At 49.7% G+C, this 19,915-nt stretch overlaps 1 protein-coding gene across 1 annotated transcript; it reads right to left on the reverse strand.

The window, feature by feature from the left end:
• Positions 1 to 300: 300 nt before the first annotated feature.
• On the reverse strand, positions 301 to 18,024 carry CHRNA3 (cholinergic receptor nicotinic alpha 3 subunit). Its single transcript, XM_039216819.1, has 6 exons — positions 17,928 to 18,024; positions 16,582 to 16,721; positions 16,425 to 16,469; positions 15,255 to 15,364; positions 9,470 to 10,481; positions 301 to 723 (listed from the first exon to the last, which is right to left on the reverse strand). Exons 1-6 carry the CDS (start codon positions 18,022 to 18,024, stop codon positions 595 to 597), a joined length of 1,533 nt encoding a protein of 510 aa, XP_039072750.1. The 3' UTR covers positions 301 to 594.
• Positions 18,025 to 19,915: the final 1,891 nt, after the last annotated feature.

The following is a 19,915-nucleotide window of genomic DNA, read 5'->3' on the forward strand; positions in this document are numbered from 1 at the left end:
ACAGAATTACTACAGGACCCAACAATTCCACCTCTGGGCAGATACCCTAAGGAATCGATAGCAGGGTCTCAAACAGATACATGTGTGGCCCTGTTCACAGTAGCATTATCTGTAACAGCCAAAATGTGGAAGCCACCTCAGTGTCCCCTGACAGGTAAGTGGATAAGCAACATGAATACACTTGCAATGGAACACTGCTTAGCCTTAAAAAGAAAGGAGATTCTGACACCTGCTCCAACATGGATGAACCCTGAGGACATTATGCTGAGTGAAACTGGCCGATCACAAAAAGACAAATACTGTGTACTTCCACTTATATGAGGTGCTTAAAGTACTCAAAACAGTAAAATGTGCGTGTCAGGTGGGGAGGGGATGGGGAGTTAGTGTTCAATGTGTGCAGAGCTGCGGTTTTACAAGATGAAGAGCTCTGGAGATGGATGGTGGTGGCTGCACAGCAGCGTGGCTGTTTAACCACTGAGCTGTGGCTTGAGCACGATGAAGATGGTAAATTTCACGGTCAAGTGTATTTTACCGCAGTGACAAACGAGTATCCCTCCGCATTCTAGGAAGCCTCTGGCAAACACGGTTCGGTGCTTAAGCATCATCCCTTGCCATCAAAGGTTGCAGAAACAATCCTGCTGTCCCTAGGATGCACACCAGGATGAAAACCCACAGAAAAATTCGATCAATAACCATGGCGACGTACTTCCAATCATCTTGAATCTAAAAAACAAAAACAAAAATCGTGAAAGAGGAAAACATAAAGCAGGAAGGGAAGGGCATAGTGGACACATTCTCAGAACTGAACACTGAATAAATATGTTGCAGCAGCAGAAGCCATTCTGCAAGAAACCCTGTTTCCTAATGGAGTCCGAGGAAATCCTTCCTCAAGTCCCTCTATGTGTCATAGGAGGCAGGTATAAAATACTCTTGTTTAGTCTGTTTTGAATCAGAAATTTCTTGGGGCATCTGGCTGGCTCAGGTAGTAGGGCATACAACTCTTGATCTCAGAGCTGTGAGTTCAAGCCCCAAGTTGGGCAAAAAGCTTACTTAAAAACAAACAAACAAACAAACCCAAAATGTCTTAATGTATACATAACCTATTTTTTTGTAAACTGAATTCTAATTTATAAAGTTAGTAAAACCAGTTATTTGACTTGAGGACTCCTGGACTTTGTTAGAATAGCTAATACAATCCAGCCATCATTTACCATTGCTTCAAAGTACTGGTTCTTATCCAGTTTTAGATACTAATTTCCATTTAACATCTGTTCCAGACATGAAATAAGCAAATCAGGGCAAGGCCATCATCTCTCCCCCTCTGCCTCCTCGTCCTGCCCAGCTAACCAAACACCCTCTTCAACACTAAGGCCAAGTACCGCGGGACTCTAAACAGTGAGAGGACAGGCTGAAAATCAGAAATAATTGCTGACAATAAAGTAAAAGACCATAGAAAGAGCAAGACTAATTGTCTATAATACAGCCCCAATTCAGGCTTGAAATAGGAAGGAGAATTATATGTTAATTATACTCCTAGACAACTGAGAAGGCAAGGAAACTGTAATTGAATTGAAGAAGAGAGAACCCATGAATCAACTGATTTTGAAGAAATAATCGCATAATAAAGAGGCAGCATGTGATTTAGTGATTTAATTAAGTGCACTGAAATGGGACTGGGAGACAAGGATTTTCTTTTACTACTGTGAGCTGGAGCAGATGTGTCCTCCTGAAGACACTAAGGATTCTCGGCTAAAATTAGAATTATAATACCAATACTTCATGTGAATTCCTAAGGCTTTGGTTTGCAAGTGCCTCAAACACACAATGAACCTATGGTTCCCACCCACCTCTACCAGCTAACCTACGAAGGCTGTAGCAGGTAGACTTTGATTTTGTAACTGCAGCGTCTGAGAATCTGGGTAAATTATGTGACCTCTCTTTGCCTCAATTTCCCCATTTATGAAATGCAGATAAGAACAGTACTACCCTCAGAGGGTTAGGATGAGGATTAAGTGAAATAACGTTCTGGCACAGAGTCCTTAATGAATAGTACTTATTGATATTCATGCTGATTAAAAAAAAAAAAAAAGATGACCCTTATCCAACCACAAATCTTCCTCTGACAGCAATTCACACGGCTTTGCCTGGTGAACACAGATGAGACTCAGGTCTTCCACGTGAGCACAAGTGTGCTGCACAAACACAGCTGGGTGAGAATTTATGTCTAACTCCGAAAGTCCTAAAGGCGTCATCTGAGCCTGGAAACTTTGGGACTAATGATAACAAAGAAACATCAGGCAAAACGGTGCAAACTCTTGGCTCCTCCTCCTAGCCCAGCCCCAGAGATGTCCCAGAAGCAAGGAGAGCCCATACGTTAGAGGCTGGGGGGACCGTCCAGGTTCTGCTAAGGGGGGCCGGAGGAGGGCCTGAGGGGTGGGGGGCCCGGGGGAGCTTCGGGCTGTGCTCTTCTCACCCTTACCACTCTGCCTCTTCACAGCTTGCCCGCTCCCAGCCCAGAGACGCAGGTAACGCGAGAGCAGAGGACAGCCTGGCTGACAGGAAAAGCTGGGTGGTCGAGAGACATCCCTTGAGGGACAGGGTGGCCCAGAGGGAAGGGTGGCCTAGTCCAGTCTGGCCACATGGGCCTCCTGCCTTGTGGGCCCTCCCCAGATACCATCCAGCAAGGATGGCGGATGCCCCTGAAAAAGTGAGTTTGCGGGCCTCAGAACACAAACATAGCTGCTTGGAAGGACATTCACAGAACAGACAGGTTAAGGATGTAAACTAAAGAGGCTGTCCTCAGAGATCAGAGAGAGTATTGGGAACAGGAAGCACAACAAGCAGTCACCAAGTAAAAATGTGACCAAGAAGTGGAGGGAAAGACTCAGGACGGGAACAGTTGGCTGGAAGGAACCCGTGCGGAGGGCAGGGCGTGGCAGGAAGGAAGGCGGGAGCTGGAAGCACATGTGTGCGGTTCAGGGACAGACGTGGAGAGGAGGGAATCTTCACAGAGGAAACCTCGATTCTCTGAATCAACAATGAAAAACCTCACGATAAAATGGCTCCTAAGAATGCTGAACAATTTAGGAGAGACCCACACCGACACACTGTGTTGTGTGTCACTGGACTTGTCTACAAATTCCAGGAGCTTCTGGATAGAATTGATTCATCACAAAGAAACAGCATTCAGATTAACTTAAAACTTCATTAGTGATACTGAAACAAAAAAGCAACGGAGGAGGAGTGTTTTTAAGTATTTAAGAAAAAGACCTGACAGAGTTTTGTATCCAGCTAAACTCCCTTAAAAATGAGAGTGTTTATATTTTTAAGCCTACAGGCCTCAGAAGGTTTAACCATGAACACTTGGGATCAAGGCGTGCCAGTGTGGAGAGAAAGCCAGGAGGGCGAGGGTAAGTCAGTGGTTTAGTGAAGGTGATGTAGACTAGAGAAAGGGATGGCAGACCCCAAAACTATATCCCCCCCGAAATCCACAACTGAAGCTCTGGTAACATCCAGTGTGGCCGAGGCAGTGAGGAAGACCAGAGGGGAGGGCTGTGGGGTGGGGGGCAAGATGCAGATGCCGAGGAGTGAGGCAGATAGAACTGGAAAAGAGAGCTCGCATGTGGGTCTAAGTCGCTGAGACACAGCTTCCCGAAGAATGGCTTTCCAACCAGCAGAAACAATTCAGACTTTCCAGTGCTCAGCACAAACTGAGGCAAAAAAGAAAAATAAATGGAAAACATGCAATAAGATGGCAGAAATTTAGCCCTGATTAAACAGTAATTACAACAAATGGAAATTCATAAATCATTGATCTAAAGTCAGACTCTGGAAGGGATGAAACCACACGCATAGAGATATACGTGGACACCTATATACAGGTATATACACGCAGAGACGTGTCTGTGTGTCCCTGCGTATGTGTGTCCAGCCCAACAGGAAACTAGCTGCCTCAGGACTGTCCGCTCAGAAGACCGTGGCTCTGGCGCAGGCACACCTCCACGGCTGAGAGAAGCACTCAAACAGTGGAGCTGACCCCAGGGTGAGCAGCCGGAGACACACCGCCAACAAAGAGCCCTTCTGTGCGACCCCAAGTTTGCGTATTAACGTAATTAAACTTCTTACTAATATGGCCAAATGTGAGCAAGTGGTGATCCACACAAACAGCCTGGAGAAGGGACCAGCCAAGGCAGATGGACACCATAGTGTTCCCTTGCCGGGAGGGCCAGGGTGGTGGCACATGGGCTCCCCAAAACCCTCAGGAGGCGACCTGGGAAAGCAGCCCCTCAGTGAGGTTCCTAGGAGCCATGCGTAGTGCAAACCAGCCACGCTGAGCTGCAGATCTAGGAAGGTAAAGCCTCTCTGGAAAACCATGTAAGTGGCACGGCAGTCACAAACACGGGCAAAGAAGGCCTCCTTCTGACAGCCTGAGTCTCCTCAGCATGGACAGGCTGCGCTCTGCTGGCCTGTGGGCCAATTTCTGCTATTTCTGGAAAAACGGGAGAGCTACGACTGGGCCCAACTCCCCTGTGGTGACAGATGACCAGAGATGAGCAGTGGCTGCCCCTTGAGATGAGTCACGTGCCACTAGTTTGCCGCTAATGTATCTTCTTGGCATTTAGGTTGTGACTTCCCTTTTAGTAACAATTTTTTAAATGTCCTTTTATACAATAGGTCTTAGACCCTCGTGAAACTAACACTTTGTCAGGTGTCTAGTAAGTAATTCTTGGAATAGAGTAAATTTCTAATGACTTGATGGAGTCTTGAGTATTTAGATCTCAATCTTTATAAAATTTTTGCTACCTTAAATGATTCTTCTTAAGGTGGATAAAGAAAGGGGTAGAGAGCACCTACAAACATTGTCAGTGTTGCACAAATGTGAGATGTTCACAGATCATGTACTTAAGCTCCAACGGTTGTTTCAGCCGAAGTTAAAGGTGTGCCTGACTTTTGGCTAAATTACAGGCTCAGCAGGAGGCTCTGCCTTGTTAGGCACATGGTGGGCTCACAACTCTGCCGGTGGCTGGGCTGCGTGGGCAGGCAGCAGTTGCTGTCTCCCTCCCATCTCCTCCACGTTAATGTGCCATTCAGGGCGAAATAAAAGATGCTCCAGTCATTCCCTGTCAATGGTAATTACCTACAGTGTATCAGGAGCTGAAATGATCGGTTAATTAGCTTTTCTGCTGGGGCACCTGGTAGCTCAGTCGGTTAAGTGTCTGACTTCAGCTCAGGTCATGATCTCATGGTTAGTGGGTTCGAGCCCTGTGTCGGGCTCTGTGCTGACAGCTCAGAGCCTGGAGCCTGTTTCAGATTCTGTATCTTCCTCTCTCTTTGACCCTTCCCTGCTCACGCTGTCTCTCTCTCAGAAATAAATAAAACATGGGGCGCCTGGTTGGCTCAGTCGGTTAAGCGTCCGACTTTCGCTTAGGTCATGATCTCGCGGTTCGTGGGTTCGAGCCCCACGTCGGGCTCTGTGCTGACTGCCAGCTCAGAGTCTGGAGCCTGTTTCAGAGTCTGTGACTCCCTCTCTCTCTGACCCTCCCCTGCTCACGCTGTCCCTCTCTCTCTCTCCTAGAAATAAATAAAACATTAAAAAAATTTTAAAAATAAATAATAAAACATTTAAAAAATTAGCTCTTTGCTAATAAGCATCATAAGGCAGAGCCAATTAATTTTAAAGCAAAACTACTTATAAAATTATCAGATCTGATTCTGATAACCTTGGGAGTAAACAGAAGGTCAGAGAGCAGCCAGACATTTGATATTTTTAAGTGTGAAACTTCCCTATTCCTGGGGCACCTGGGTGGCTCAGTTGGTTAAGTGTCTGACTTCAGCTCAGGTCATGATCTTGTGATTTGTGAGTTTAAGCCCCGCATTGGGCTCTGAGCTGACAGCTTGGAGCCTGAAGCCTGCTGCGGATTCTGTGTCTCCCTCTCTCTCTGCCCTCCCCCCACTCATGCTCTCTCTCAAAAGTAAATAAACATTTAATAAAAAACAAAAAAAAACCTTCCCTATTCCTAATACTTGATATTAATTCTAGCATAAGATCTTTGAAGGAAATAGAAGTTCACCCAATTAGAAAGAAATGAAAAGAAAGAAATGAAAGAAAACAGTTTGACTAGGTAATTCACAAAAGATAATGTACAAATGGCTAGTAAGCATAAGAAGGAGATTCCTAATTGTTACTCACCAGGGAAAAGCTAATTAAACAGCATTGAGGTGCCACTTCACACATGTGGGTGAGGATGTGTGGCAAGTGAACTCTCAAACATTGCCCAGGGTGGGGTATCAACTGGGCCAAACACTTTGGAAACCTTACAGTAGCCACTGAAGTTAAAAAGACATCTCTCAGTTCAACATTCGCAAATCAGTCTATGTGATACATCACATCAATAAAAGAAAAGATAAAAACCATATGATCCTGTCAATAGAGGCAGAAAAATCATTTGACAAAATACAGCAGCCCTTCTTAATAAAGACTCTAGGGAAAGTCGGGATAGAAGGAACCTACTTAAACGTCCTAAAAGCCATCCATGAGAAGCCCTCAGCTAACATCATCCTCAACGGGGAAAAACTGAGAGCTTTCCCCCTGAGATCAGGAACACGACAGGGATGTCCACTCTCACCACTGCTGTTTAACATAGTGCTGGAAGTCCTAGCATCAGCCATCAGACAACAAAAGGAAATCAGAGGCATCAGAATTGGCAAAGAGGAAGTCAAACTTTTCACTCTTCGCAGACGACATGATACTCTACATAGAAAACCCGACAGGCTCCACCAGAAGCCTACTAGAACTGATCCAAGAATTCAGCCAAGTTGCAGGATACAAAATCAACGTACAGAAATCGGTTGCATTTTTATACACCAACAATGAAGCAACAGAAAGAGAAATCAAGAAACTGATCCCATTCACAATTGCACAAAAAAAACATAAAATACCTAGGAATAAACCTAACCAAGGATACAAGAGATCTGTATGATGAAAACTATAGAAAACTTATGAAGGAAATTGAAGAAGACACGAAGAAATGGAAAAACATTACATGCTCATGGATAGGAATAATATAGTTAAGATGTCATTACTACCCAGAGCAATCTACACATTCAATGCAATTCCAATCAAAATTGCACCAGCATTCTTCTCAAAACTAGAACAAACTATCCTAAAATTTGTATGGAACCACAAAAGACCTCGAATAGCCAAAGTAATACTGAAAAATAGGACCAAAACGGGAGGTATCACCATCCCAGACTTTAACCTCTACTACAAAGCTGTCATCATCCAGACAGTGTGGTATTGGCACAAAAACAGACACATAGACCAATGGAACAGAATTGAGAACTCAGAAGTGGACCCAAAGGTATATAGCCAACTAATCTTTGACAAAGCAGGAAAGAATATCCAATGGAAAAACGACAGCCTTTTTAACAGATGGTGTTGGGAGAACTGGACAGCAACATGCAGAAGAATGAAACTAGATCATTTTCTCACACCAAGCACAAAAAGAAACTCAAAATGGATAAAGGACCTGAACGTGAGACAGGAAACTATCAACACCCTAGAGGAGAAAGCAGGAAACAACCTCCTTGACCTCCACCGCAGCAACTTCTTACTAGACACATCCCCAAAAGCAAGGGAATCAAGAGCAAAAATAAACGATTGGGAACTCATCAAGATTAAAAGCTTCTGCACAGCAAAAGAAACAACCCACAAAACTAATAGGCAACCAACGGAATGGGAAAAGATAATTGCAAATGACATATCAGATAAGGGTTAATATCCAAAATCTATAAGGAACCAAACTCCACACCCGAAAAACAACCCACCCAGTGAAGAAATGGGCAGAAGACATGAACAGACACTTCTCCAAAGAGGACATCCAGATGGCAAACAGACACATGAAACGATGCTCAGCATCCCTCCTCATCAGGGAAATACAAATCAAAACCACACTGAGATACCACCTCACGCCAGAGTGGCTAAAATGAGCAAATCAGAGAAGTCTAGATGCTGGCGAGGATGTGGAGAAACGGGCACCCTCCTACACTGTTGGTGGGAATGTAAACTGGTGCAGCCCCTCTGGAAAACAGTGTGGAGGTTCCTCAGGAAAATAACAATAGAACTCCCTTATGACCCAGCAATAGCACTGCTAGGAATTTACCCAAGGGATACAGAAATGCTGATGCACAGGGGCACATGGACCCCAATGTTCATAGCAGCACTCTCCACAATAGCTAAAACATGGAAGGAGCCTAAGTGTCCATCCACGGACGAGTGGATCAAGAAGATGTGGTTTATCTATACAATGGATACTACATGACAATGAGAAAGAATGAAATCTGGCCATGTATAGCAACATGGATGGACCTTGAGAATGTTATGCTGAGCGAAATAAGTCAGGCAGAGAAGGACAAATATCATATGTTTGCACGTATAGGAGGATTAGGAGGAACTTAACGGAGGAACAAGGGCGAGAAGAAGGGGGGAAATGGTGGGGGAAAGGGAGAGAGGCAAACCATGAGAGATTCTTGAATGCTGAGAAACAAACTGAGGGCTGATGGGTGTCGGGGGGAGGGGAGAGATGGGCATGGAGGAGGGCACTTGTGGGGATGAGCACTGGTGTTATATGGAAACCAATTTGACAATAAACTATTTGTGGAAAAAAAATAAAAAGACATCTCTCCAGTGACCAGCAGCCCCACCCCTAGGTGTACCCTCAGGGGAAATGAGTGCACATGTTCACCTAAAGACGTGTAAGAATATTTATGGCAGCTTGCCTCAAAATAGCTCCAAACTAGAAACAGCCCATGTCCAAGAACAGTAAAATAAACAGGTGACAAAGCCCTCGTGTAGAATATTATATACCAATAAAAAACACCAAGATGATAACCCTTAAAGGCATTTTGTTGAATGAAAGAGGTAAGACGTGAAAGGGTTTGTACTATAGAATCCCATCTAAATGAAGTTCAAGAAGAGGTAAAACCATCAAGGAAGTCAGATCAGCAGTTAGTGAGGCGGAGGGGTTGCTGACTGGGAAGGGGCACTGGACACATCCCATGTGCTTGCTTAGCTCAGCGTTCCATGGGAGAACACCTCATGTGAAAGCAGGTACACTTAATAGGCATACATTTTTCACCTCAATAGGGAAAAAAAACACAGAAAGTAAAAACTGTAAGCTCAGCTGGTCTTGTGCCCTTTTCTGGCTCATCTTTTGACCGAGTGTGTTGGCATCAGATGTCAGAGCTGGTAGCTCAGGGGCCAATGCCCAGACACACTCACGGGCTTAGTTGTTCCACTGTGCACACGAAGGGTTAGGCTCCGGTAAGTGAGGCACACGTCCAGGGACCCCCACCTGGTAAATGGAGGGGCCAGTCCGAGCACAGGCTGCTGACTCCGGACTCTGATCTCTTGACCCACCCTAAATGTTTTTTGAATGAACGACCAACCAGTGTAATAACATATCCTTACCTCTTTGGCTTCATTTTGTGCTTTCATATTTTCAGCAATATACTTGACACTCTGGATGGCTTCTTTGACTTCCGGTGACAGAGCAGAGAGGGACAGCACAGCGTTGACAGACTCAGAACTGGAGCTTCTCGGGAGGTTGGCACTGAAATTTGAGATTTTTATTCTGCGGTGGTGGCAGTGGCCGCACATCCCGTCCTGGCAGGGACAGCCTTCCTTGCAGCCTCTGGACTCTGTGTGGCTGAAGCAGTTCAGGTTTGAGAGCTCAGCACTGCAGGAGGGCCTTGGCTTCTGGGTGTGGCCTTCACTGCTCTCGGGCCGAGTCATGAACATGACCCTGGGAAGCAAGTGCAGGAAAACGGTCTTCACCCACGCGGGCATCGTGTGCGTGGTGGGGGTTCTGTAGTGCACGTTGAGCACGAAGACGGTGATGACAATGGACAGGGTCACGAAAATCATGGTGAACAGGAGGTACTCGCCGATGAGGGGAATCACCAGCGAGGTGGAGGGGATTGTCTCAGTGATGACCAGGAGAAACACAGTCAGGGAGAGGAGGACTGAGATGCAGAGGGTCACCTTCTCTCCGCAGTCGGAAGGCAGGTAGAAGACCAGCACGGTCAGGAAGGAGATGAGCAGGCAGGGGATAATGAGGTTGATGGTGTAGAAGAGGGGCAGGCGTCGGATGTAGAGCGAGTACGTGATGTCGGGGTAGATCTCCTCGCAGCAGTTGTACTTGATGTCGTGCTTGTAGCCAGGGGCTTTGATGACGGCCCACTCGCCACTCTCCCAGTACTCCTTGAGGTTCATGGAGGAGCCAATCAGGACCAGGTCAATCTTTGCCTTGTCGTAGGACCAGGAGCCGAACTTCATGGTGCAGTTCTGGTAATCAAATGGAAAGTAGGTCACGTCGATTTTGCACGAGCTCTTAAAGATGGCCGGGGGCATCCAAGTCACCTCCCCTGTGTACTTGAGTAAAGCTTTGGTCTTGTCGTCCACCTGGAAGTCCCCAACAGCACTGCAGACACAGGTGGCAAATGACACGGTCATTATCATGCAGTTGCCCAGGCCAGCTTCTCCCACCACCCAAAGTAGGTGGCAAGTGGCAGCTTATAAACTACAGAACATGAGAGCCCCGTGTGCCATGCAAGGTGACCTGGTTTACCTCCCCACTGGCTGACAGGAACACTGAGGCCCAAGCCTCCGTTCCTGCAATAATCTGACTTGGCCCTTCCCCCCCTCCTCCCCCCGCCCCGACCCCGGGCATGTCACTGGTTTGTTCTGCCAATGCAACTCTGCCTTGATATTGACAGAGATACTTTCAAATGCCAGAAAGTAATTTTTTCCCCCTTTCAAGAAATGGGATGCATGCTGTCCATGAGGCAGGCAACCTCTGGGGACATTTGGCCCTCATTCTGCTGTGGTTTGGGTCTGCAGACGCCTCATTCAGTCTCCATGCTGGCACTTCCTGTGTGTGCACACACCTGTGTGAGGCCTGGCTACAGGGAGCCCGCTCCCACCATACTGAGCCCTGGCAGATGGGCTCCCACCAGACCTGACCTCTGACCCTGAGTTCCCCACACCCCCCACCCCACCCCTGCTTTGGGTTGAACAATGACGTCTTCTGATGCCTTGTCTTTCAAATCCAGCACAACGGGCACTCCTGTGCCTTCAGTTTCCTGATAGTTTCTGATCTTTCCCTGTTTTCTCCCTGTGCCTCTTTTCCCTGCACACCCGCACTTTCCTTTTACCCAGAGACCGATGTACCGAGTTCTACATCTGAGAGAGCAGCCGGCCCTCAAGTGGTGGCCTCACCTGGGTCAGGCTCCAGACGTGTCCCTGGGTCAGCTCTGCTGGTCGCTTAGAGTTCAGACCCTTCAGAAGGAACCGCCACTCACCTGCCTGAAGAGCTAATGCATGTGACAGACCTAAACATGCAGGGATCTCTGTGTGTTCCTGTCGTGATGCAGTAAGAACATGTAGAAACAGGAAGGGACACGTCCCACCCGTGTCTTCCATCTGCTCTCGGGCCCCCCCCTTCCTGTGCCTCCAGGGAGCAGGACAGTTGCTACCAGTGAAGACACCAGGCTGCTGCCTCCCTCTCATCTGGTCGACCGATTTGTCCAGAGGGGCCCTGCTGCCCTTGTTCATTCTCCATCCCCTTGCCAGCCCTGCAGCGCCTCACATGGCTAGGGGAGGGGTGCGGAGCAGGGAGGGCCCACACGGCCCTCACTACCTTGGAACACAGCGTCCAGGGTCAACAAAACATCAGGGCAGAAGGGGACCTCTTACTACAGCCCGCAGGCAGGGAGACTGCCTTCAGGGGCACCATGGCAGAGACCGGCCCACACATCTAAAACATCGATGACCCAGTCCTTGCTCATGTCCCTGCGCTGGTCCCTGCCCTCGTCCAGCCCCTCACTTTACTGACCGGGAATCGAAAGGTCAGAGGGCAGGGCTCCCACAGTTTGGGGCACGAGTTAGGGGTCACAAAACCGCCTGTGCACCCAAAGGCCAAACACCGGAGACAAGTTTACCTGGGTGGTTGGTGCTCACTTCTGCTTGTTTCTGGGGGTCCTGGTCATGGGCTGCGCCTGCCCAGACCAGAAGGCGTGTCTGCTGACCAGGCAGGGTCTGTGACCCATCTCTGCCACCAGCAGACAGGCAAGGCCTTGGCGGCACAGCCTCAGCCATAGAAAGGGCACCTGGTGGATCTTGTGGACTCAAAAGAATGACCAGAAAATCCATGGTCTTGCCCTCTGGGTGCCCAGGGGATGGCCTGCAGTAAGAGACAGTGGGGATGGGAGGCGTCCAGGAGCCCGTGTGTGAGGCTGTTGAAAAAGAGAAGCCCAGGTGGGTGCACACGATGAGCTGAGGGCTCATTCTAAGGGACACTGAGCAAGAGAAGTGAGTGGGTGTGAACACTCTCCAAGTTCCCAGCAAAGAAAAACCTACCGACCATGTCATCAAAGTCAGGCTACATGCGGCCTCCTGAATCTCAGAAGATGAGCATGTGGGGTCCAGCGACCAACCCCAGGGTGGCCTGTGTGGGCTGTGCAGGGTCAGCTGGAGGTGGTGATCACCAGGGAAGAGCCCTAGGGACAGAAACCACCAAGAAGCATCTCCCCCTCAGGAAAGAGGACTTCAGTCTGTGCTGAATCCTCAGCAAGGGGAACAGTGAAACAGGGCCTTTATAGCTTCCGGTTTGGGGGAGGGAACCAAAAAGGTGGGGGGTCTACCAGCAGTCTACAGGGACGACCTTCGGGGCTGGTGTTGGCTTGGGTGTCTCAGAAATCCCCCCCAACAAACTCCCTTCTGGAAGGACAGAGACCCACCCAGAAAAACACTGCTTAGGGTAGGACCCAAGTCAAACCAGGTCGTAAACAGGCTGAGAAGAGAAAAGATGGGTTACAAGCTGGAGAAGTAGGCATCTAGCAGCAGCTGGGCTCAGGCCTAGAGGCCTGCGTTTCCAGGGGGCTCTCAAGCTGATGTAAGGAGACCCCCACCCACCCTGTTCCCTCTGGGAGCCTGTCCTAAAGGTTCAGCAAAGGCCACCTATTTCAACAATAGCAATGGAAAAGGATTAGATTGTATTGTAAGAAATGTATGAAGATCAATAACTGAATCACAAGCAGAGAAGCCACACGCCAACAGGACAGCCTCAGAACGGGTAACAGTGACAACCTGATATTACAGATTAAGAAGTGCTAAGCGATCTCTGGAAGCTGGGAAGTAACAGCCTCATCAGAAAAAAGTTAAATAACCTGGCCAGACAATAATAGCAGGTGCATCAAGAGCTGACAACTACTCGGAAAAGAATCAAAAACCATCTTAGAAGCAAAGGCTAAAAGAAGATGCCAGAGGAAGTGCAGTCGCAGGAATGAAACCAGAGAGAGGGGACGAGTTTTAAATCAAACAGAAACAAGAACTTGAGAGAGAAGGGCAGAGAATGTAGGTGAAGAAGTTCCGACATACACGAAGACATAGTTCCTGGAGAGAAAGCCCAAAGCAGCAGAACAAATCTAATGACCCAGAACTTGAAACAAGCTTTCCTGGAATAAAGGCGCATCGCATTGTGCATGTGGCACAGAGTCAAACAGCTGACTTTACAAAGGAAGAAGCCTTTGGGTGCCTGAGCTGAAAGAACACCCTGCAAGGATGTGCATCCCACTTCGCCCAGGACAGTCGGGGTTCACTTCGTGGTCCCCACATGCTTATCAGCAGAGTCCCCTTTGTCTTCTAAAAGTCCCCCAAAGTCACATTAGACTGGTTTTGACAGTGACACTTCATACTGGAACGGTTGGCATTTTTAAAAGATTTTTATGAAGGAAGATTTCAGCCAATAATTTTCTATCCAGCTAAGTAACCTGAACATAGTCTCTAAAAAGGCTGCAGTGAATTATAAACTTGTAAGAATGCAAGGCAGCTTGTGCCCATAACTGCCTTCTGAGGATCCTGGCAGAGAATGAACTTCAGAAAACCAACCACAGGGGAAACTTTGGCATGGGGACGTAAAAGGTGTTTCTCGTGTCAAAATGAAGAGACTCTCAATGGAGGATCAGTCCTGGGAAACAAGTTCTAACTCCGAGGGGCTGGTGGTTTTCTTTACAATCTATCTTCAGTTTCAGACTCCAAGGAAATTCCTTATGATACTTGCTCCTCACCACATCCAATCTGAATCAGTTCACTGTGACGCAGAACTGTTAAACCCACACCCTAAAGTCCTCCAGCTGTTCACCCAACATTTTCAGCTAGAAAATAGCCATAAAATACAAATCATGAGATTAAAATTTTTGCATTTTCTTAATTCTAGCTTATCAAAAATTCTGAACACTCTGCCCAGTTCCCTAAGAGCCTCTGGATCAGGAGATTGGTAAGACTGCTCCTGTTTTGCAAACCACTTGAGTGTATCTTGTGTCCCAGTGCTGTAAGGACTGAATTTACAAATACAAGTTGCATGAAAGAAACATTTATGAATCATGTATTTCCTTGGAAAACCAGTAAATAAAACAGGGCCCATTTTTGGAGTGGCTAAAGACCCTTCTTTTAGCTAGTGAACAGAAAGTGGGACTCAGTCAAAAACATAGCTTCTGCAGCCCTAATAAAGCATATGAGTTTGTACTCCTGTGGCATAAAAACCTAAACACTGAAGTGTTTTCAGTTATTAAAATCAGATTAATTCTATAGGACGTGCTTTCCTGATAAATGCTTAAGGTTAAAGCAGTATAACTTTAGAGATAAAGCACAGGTATAAAAATGATGTTTTTCAATACACAGAGAATAAACTAGTATATACTGTAAAACATCAATTAAAGTTTATGTCTGCTTAATAACAATGCTTAAATGTGGAAGAGGCCAGTTTAGGAGGCGTCATGATGGGTAGGCTGAGCCTGGCAGAGGAAGACCCTGTGAAATACAATGGAGAGGCTTCCTGAAACTGTGGTCTCAGTCACCAGGGGCAGAAGAACTGAGTGCTCTGTGGTCCTGATCTACAGGGAAGGGCAGGTGCTAGTGAGGGCCCTGGCAGCAGACTGCCCTCCCTCCCTCCCCCGGTCTGTTACAGCGCAGTTGGATATCGTAGTTCATGCCTGTCTCCCCTGGTGTGTGGTAAAGTCCTGGAGTCAGGGTGGCCATGGCCGGCATCTGGCCTATAGCAGGTGCTCAGTAAACACCTGTGGAATTAACAAATCAATGAAGCCCTCTTGGAAAAGGTCCAGGGAAGGCCAGGCAGCCAAGGGCCCAGAGTCCAGGCTGACAGCACTGGGAGGCGGTGGGCCACCCGGCCCCTTACTTGTTGTACAACACAATGTCCGGCTTCCAGATCTTCTGTGCAGGGACACGCATGAACTCTGCCCCATCGTACTCAGAGGGGTCCCACTTCAGCTTGTAGTCGTTCCAAATCTGCAGGGAGGAAGCAGGGAGAGGAGGAGGCAGCAGGACGGCATGGTCTCCTGGACCTCAGCTGTTCTGGTGAAGCCCCCACCTCCATGCTGCAGACCCCAGGAGCCCCACTCTCCTCTGGGCATCTGTGGGGGAGATGGCACTGGGCTGGGTGTGTAGGCTGCTTCCCAGCTATAGAGCCACTGCCCTCATGGCTGGGCAAGCCCAGCCCCTCATCAACAGTGAGGCCAGGTCTGTGCTGTAAGCGCCTGCTGTTTACATCCCTGAAAGGGCACTCCAGGAGCTTTTTCAGATGTGTTCCCCACTGACAGAAGCAGGGTGCTAATGACACACAGCCCTCTTCCACCTCCAGGTTAAGCAGGTGTGGTGTCTGAAGGGTTCTGGGGAAGGAGCCATGATCCCACTGGGGCCCGAGAAGCATGTAGGGACAGAGACTGGGAGATGGGAGGAGAGACAGGTGAGGCTGTGGACAGAGTGCCGAGTGGGCACCGTGCCCTCCTGGCTTTCCAGCCTTCTGGGGGTGGGAAGACTGTGTGGGATGAGCACTCAGTTGGGTGGGCTGGCAGAGGGTCACACTGGTCCAGGGAGGTATCTGTAGATCTGGGCAAAGCTTCCCCAGGGGTGGGGGGAGAGCATGTGGAAGCCCGTTTCTTTGGCCTCAATCTGAATAGGAAAATCCAGAGACCCTGTTCCCACTCTACCAAAGAAAGCAGCAGGATCTGACTTGAACAAATTTTTGGCAAGACGAAAGGAATGAGGTGGCCTCACACCAGCCCAAAGTCAGGGGCTGAGCTCCAGGCTGAGTCTGTGCTAGTTTGCAGGGTTACTGAGGAGGTCTCTCCCTCCAGGCTGCAATCTGTCATCTGTGGCTTGGGGGGGGGCTGACTTCCAGGGAGGCTGTGGAGCAGTGCATGTGACTCCAAGCCCAGGAGGAAACATACCAGCCAGTCAGTGGACCCCAATCTGGGTTCACCAGAGTGAAGCGGGCTGTTTGGGCTCTTTGTGGGTCCCTCACAGCGAATACAGAAGTGACCACCAGGGGGCAGCAGCTCTCACTTACTTGCTTGAGCCACAGGTTGGTCTCCATGATCTGGTTTACTTCGTCCTAGAAGGAGAGAGAAAAAGTGGACAGTGAATTCAAACACAAGGCTGGTTCTGGGAAAGCCTCTTCCAGAAGCCCCACTCCCATGGCCACGACTTGCGGCTCTAGCACTCACCACCTTCACCAGCTGAGACATGGACACCTCAAACTGGATGATGACAGGGTCAGACACGTTGGCCACAGGTCGGATGATCTCGTTGTAATCTTCGAACAGCCGCTCAAACAGACGGTGCTCAGCCTCGGAGGCGACGGCCACTGCAGGAAATAATGGCCACTTTTCCCCTCGCCAGGGACACCACCCACCTACAGCCTCCTTACCACATGCTGGGAGTGCTCTGTGGAGCTCCAGACTTCCAGAGGAGCCCCACTCCCTCAAGTTACAGGCTGGGAAACAGAGGCCCAAAAGATACATAAGGTCACAGTCATCCAGGGAGAAACTAGTTACAAACCTGGGCTGGAATTTGGATAGATCTGGTGCAAATCCTGCCAAACTACTTGTAAGCTGTGCGAGCTGAGGCAAGGGGTCTAACCTCTCTGAGCCTCACTTTCTTTGCCTATAAAAACAGATTGTATATGTATCCCCCTCACAGGACTGTTCTAAGTGAAGTGCTTCTCACTGCTAGCGTGCCCTAAGAGCTCAAGCACTAGCCTTACCTCACTGTTACCACGGGCTTGGTGGGGTGCAAACGCAGCCAGCTTACGGACAGCCACCTGCTGCCTCCATGACGACAGATGGCCGCCCGGGGCTAGATGTTCTGCCTCCCAGCCTGCAGGAGACTGCAGCCCAGGTCTGGGGTCTCCTTCATCTGCCCAGGACCCCACAGGAGTTTGGCCACCAACCCTCTGTGATCTTGAACTGAGACCCATGGTTCCTGCTGAGTGTGTCAGAGACCTTACCTCTCTGAAACCTTGGGGACCCCCTTTGTTTGCAAGCTGCCTGAGTCAGCTGTGCGCCTTCCCACTTACAGAACTGAGGATAAACTGGGAAGGGGGTGAGGGGAATCCTGGAGGAAAAATGGGGTCTCGCCCTCTCCCCCTTCCTCACCCCGTAGGGGTCACAGGCAGGAGCTGCGTGAGAAGCGGTGGGGTCCTCAGCGCCCAGGAGGCAGAAACAGCGCTCTCCAGGCAGACCCCCCGTGCAGCCAAGCCCCAGGCCCCTCGGTGTCTACCGCCCTCCTAGACCTTCCCGCAGGGTCAGGGCCGGCCGGTCCGGGGCGCGCCCCTCTCCCGACCGTGACACCGGCCCAGCCTTCAGGGCCCTCTGGCCTCCGTTTCCCCATCTATTCGTAGGACGAGGGGTGGGCGGGATGCGGACAGGGGAACGGACGGCCAGGGCGCCGGCCCTCCCGGCTCGCACCCAGACGACTCTGGGAGGGGGGGCCGGAGGGGAGACGGGCCCCCCAGACCGGCTCGCGCCCTTCCTACCTCCCGCCCTCCGGCCCTCCGGGTTCGCACCCATACCTGGCGGCCGCGGGAGCGGGAGCAGCAGCAGCAGCAGAGGCAGCGCTCGGGGCGGCGGGAGCCCCGCGGCCGCGGCAGCTCGCGGCGGGGCGCCCATGCTCGCGGGGCGGGGGCGCGGGGCGCGGCCAGGGCGGAGGCCGACTCCGCAGCGGCTCCCGGCGCAGCCCGCCGCTCGCAGCCGGACGCGGGGCGCGGGGCGCTGCCCTGGCCCCTCCCGCGGGCGTGGGCGCCGCGGGCTCGCGGGCTGCGCGGGGCGGGGGCGGCGGCGGCGGCGGGCGGGGCGCGGGGCGGGCTCATCCGGCCTCCCGCGGGGTCGCGCCCCGCACCCCCTCCCGAGCCGCGCGGACACACGCGCCGGACGAGGCCTCGGCGCTCGGACGCCGCCGTTCAGTAAGTGCAAGTGCGTCGGTGCGATGCTGCGGTTTGTGACCCGGGTGGTTCGGGAGGGAGACGGCAGGGCTGGAAGCGGCGAGTTGGTAATCGTTGAGGCTGGACTTTAGAATACGTTTGGAATGTTCCTTGATAAACGGTTAAAAAAAAAAAGAGAGAAACAGACACAAAAATGAGGCTTCCGTGCGCTCCCGCCCTGCTCCCCCAGCGTCTACACCTGTGCTGCCCCAGGGCTTGCGGTGAGCACGCGGGGCCTCCAGACCACCTACCAGGGCTGGGGTCGGGCACCCACATGAAAGCCAAACAAGAGAAGACACTGTGCAGGACTCAGAATCTAAGAATTGGGGGCAGTCTCTCAGACCCCCATTTAGACCGTTCTCATTCTCTGGGCAAAATCCCCTTCATTTGGAAAATCTTGCAAATCAGATATACAACCAGGAACTTGTACTCAGTAGCTACAAGGAACCCTCCAAACTCAGAAGTACAAAAAGATAGGTGTGAGGGTCTTGGTGGGGGTGCAAATGTTCTAAAATTGGATTATGGTGATAAACTTATTAAAACTCATTGAGTTATACACTTAAAATGGGCAAATCTTATTATATGTATGTTACACCTTAATAAGTTTGTTTTTAAAATCTCAACACTAAGAAAACTGAAGCCCATGACCAAAAAAGAATTAGTCATTTCACCAAAGACGATATACACAGGCAAAAAAAAAAAAAAAAAAAATCACATGAAAAGATGTTCAGTATCAGCTATTAGGGAAAAGCAAATGGAAACCTGGCTGATACACCACTTTACAACCACTGCGATGGTGAAAATAAAGCAACACCGAGTGCAGTCCAGGATCCAGAGCGGCTCGCTCTCATCGCTTACTGCTGGGGATGCAAACTGTAGGCCCCTCCAGAAGGTAGTGTGACAGTCCTGGCAGTAGACATACATCCCCACGTAACCCAGCGACCACATTCCTGGGTATTTATCTAGAGGAATGAAAACCTGACTTCACACAAACTCCCACACACGTGGATGTTTATAGCAGTTTTATTCATAGTTGCCCAAAAGCGGTGCTTTAGCGCTCACAGCCGGGGTCTGCTCAAACCCTTGCTGCCTCAGCAACATGCTTGGATCTCAAAGAAGGCATGATGCTGAAGGACAGAAGCTGCTTACTCTCCAGACGCTACACACTGTGCGACTTGTTGGAACGGCATTCTCGAAAGGACCAAACCGCAGTGATGGAGAGGCGTCATTGGCTGGCAGGGACTCGGCAGGGAGGGAGGCGTTTGGCTGATGGGTCTCCCATGTCCTCATTACAGGAATCTACATATGTGTTCATATTCAGAGAACGATACATAGAAAGTCAATTTTATTGTATTATTTAAGAAATGGAATTTTAGGGGCGCCTGGGTGGCTCAGTCGGTTAAGCATCCGACTTTGGCTCAGGTCATGGTTTCGCGGTCCATGGGTTCAAGCCCCACATCGGGCTCTGTGCTGGCAGCTCAGAGCCTGGAGCCTGCTTTGGGTTCTGTGTCTCCCTGTCTCTCTGTCCCTCTCTACTACTCCCCACTCATGCTTGCTCTCTCTGTCTCTCAAAAGTAAAT

This window comes from Hyaena hyaena, unplaced genomic scaffold (genome assembly GCF_003009895.1).
Source record: "Hyaena hyaena isolate Hyena2069 unplaced genomic scaffold, ASM300989v1 scaffold_13, whole genome shotgun sequence".
NCBI lineage: Eukaryota > Metazoa > Chordata > Mammalia > Carnivora > Hyaenidae > Hyaena > Hyaena hyaena.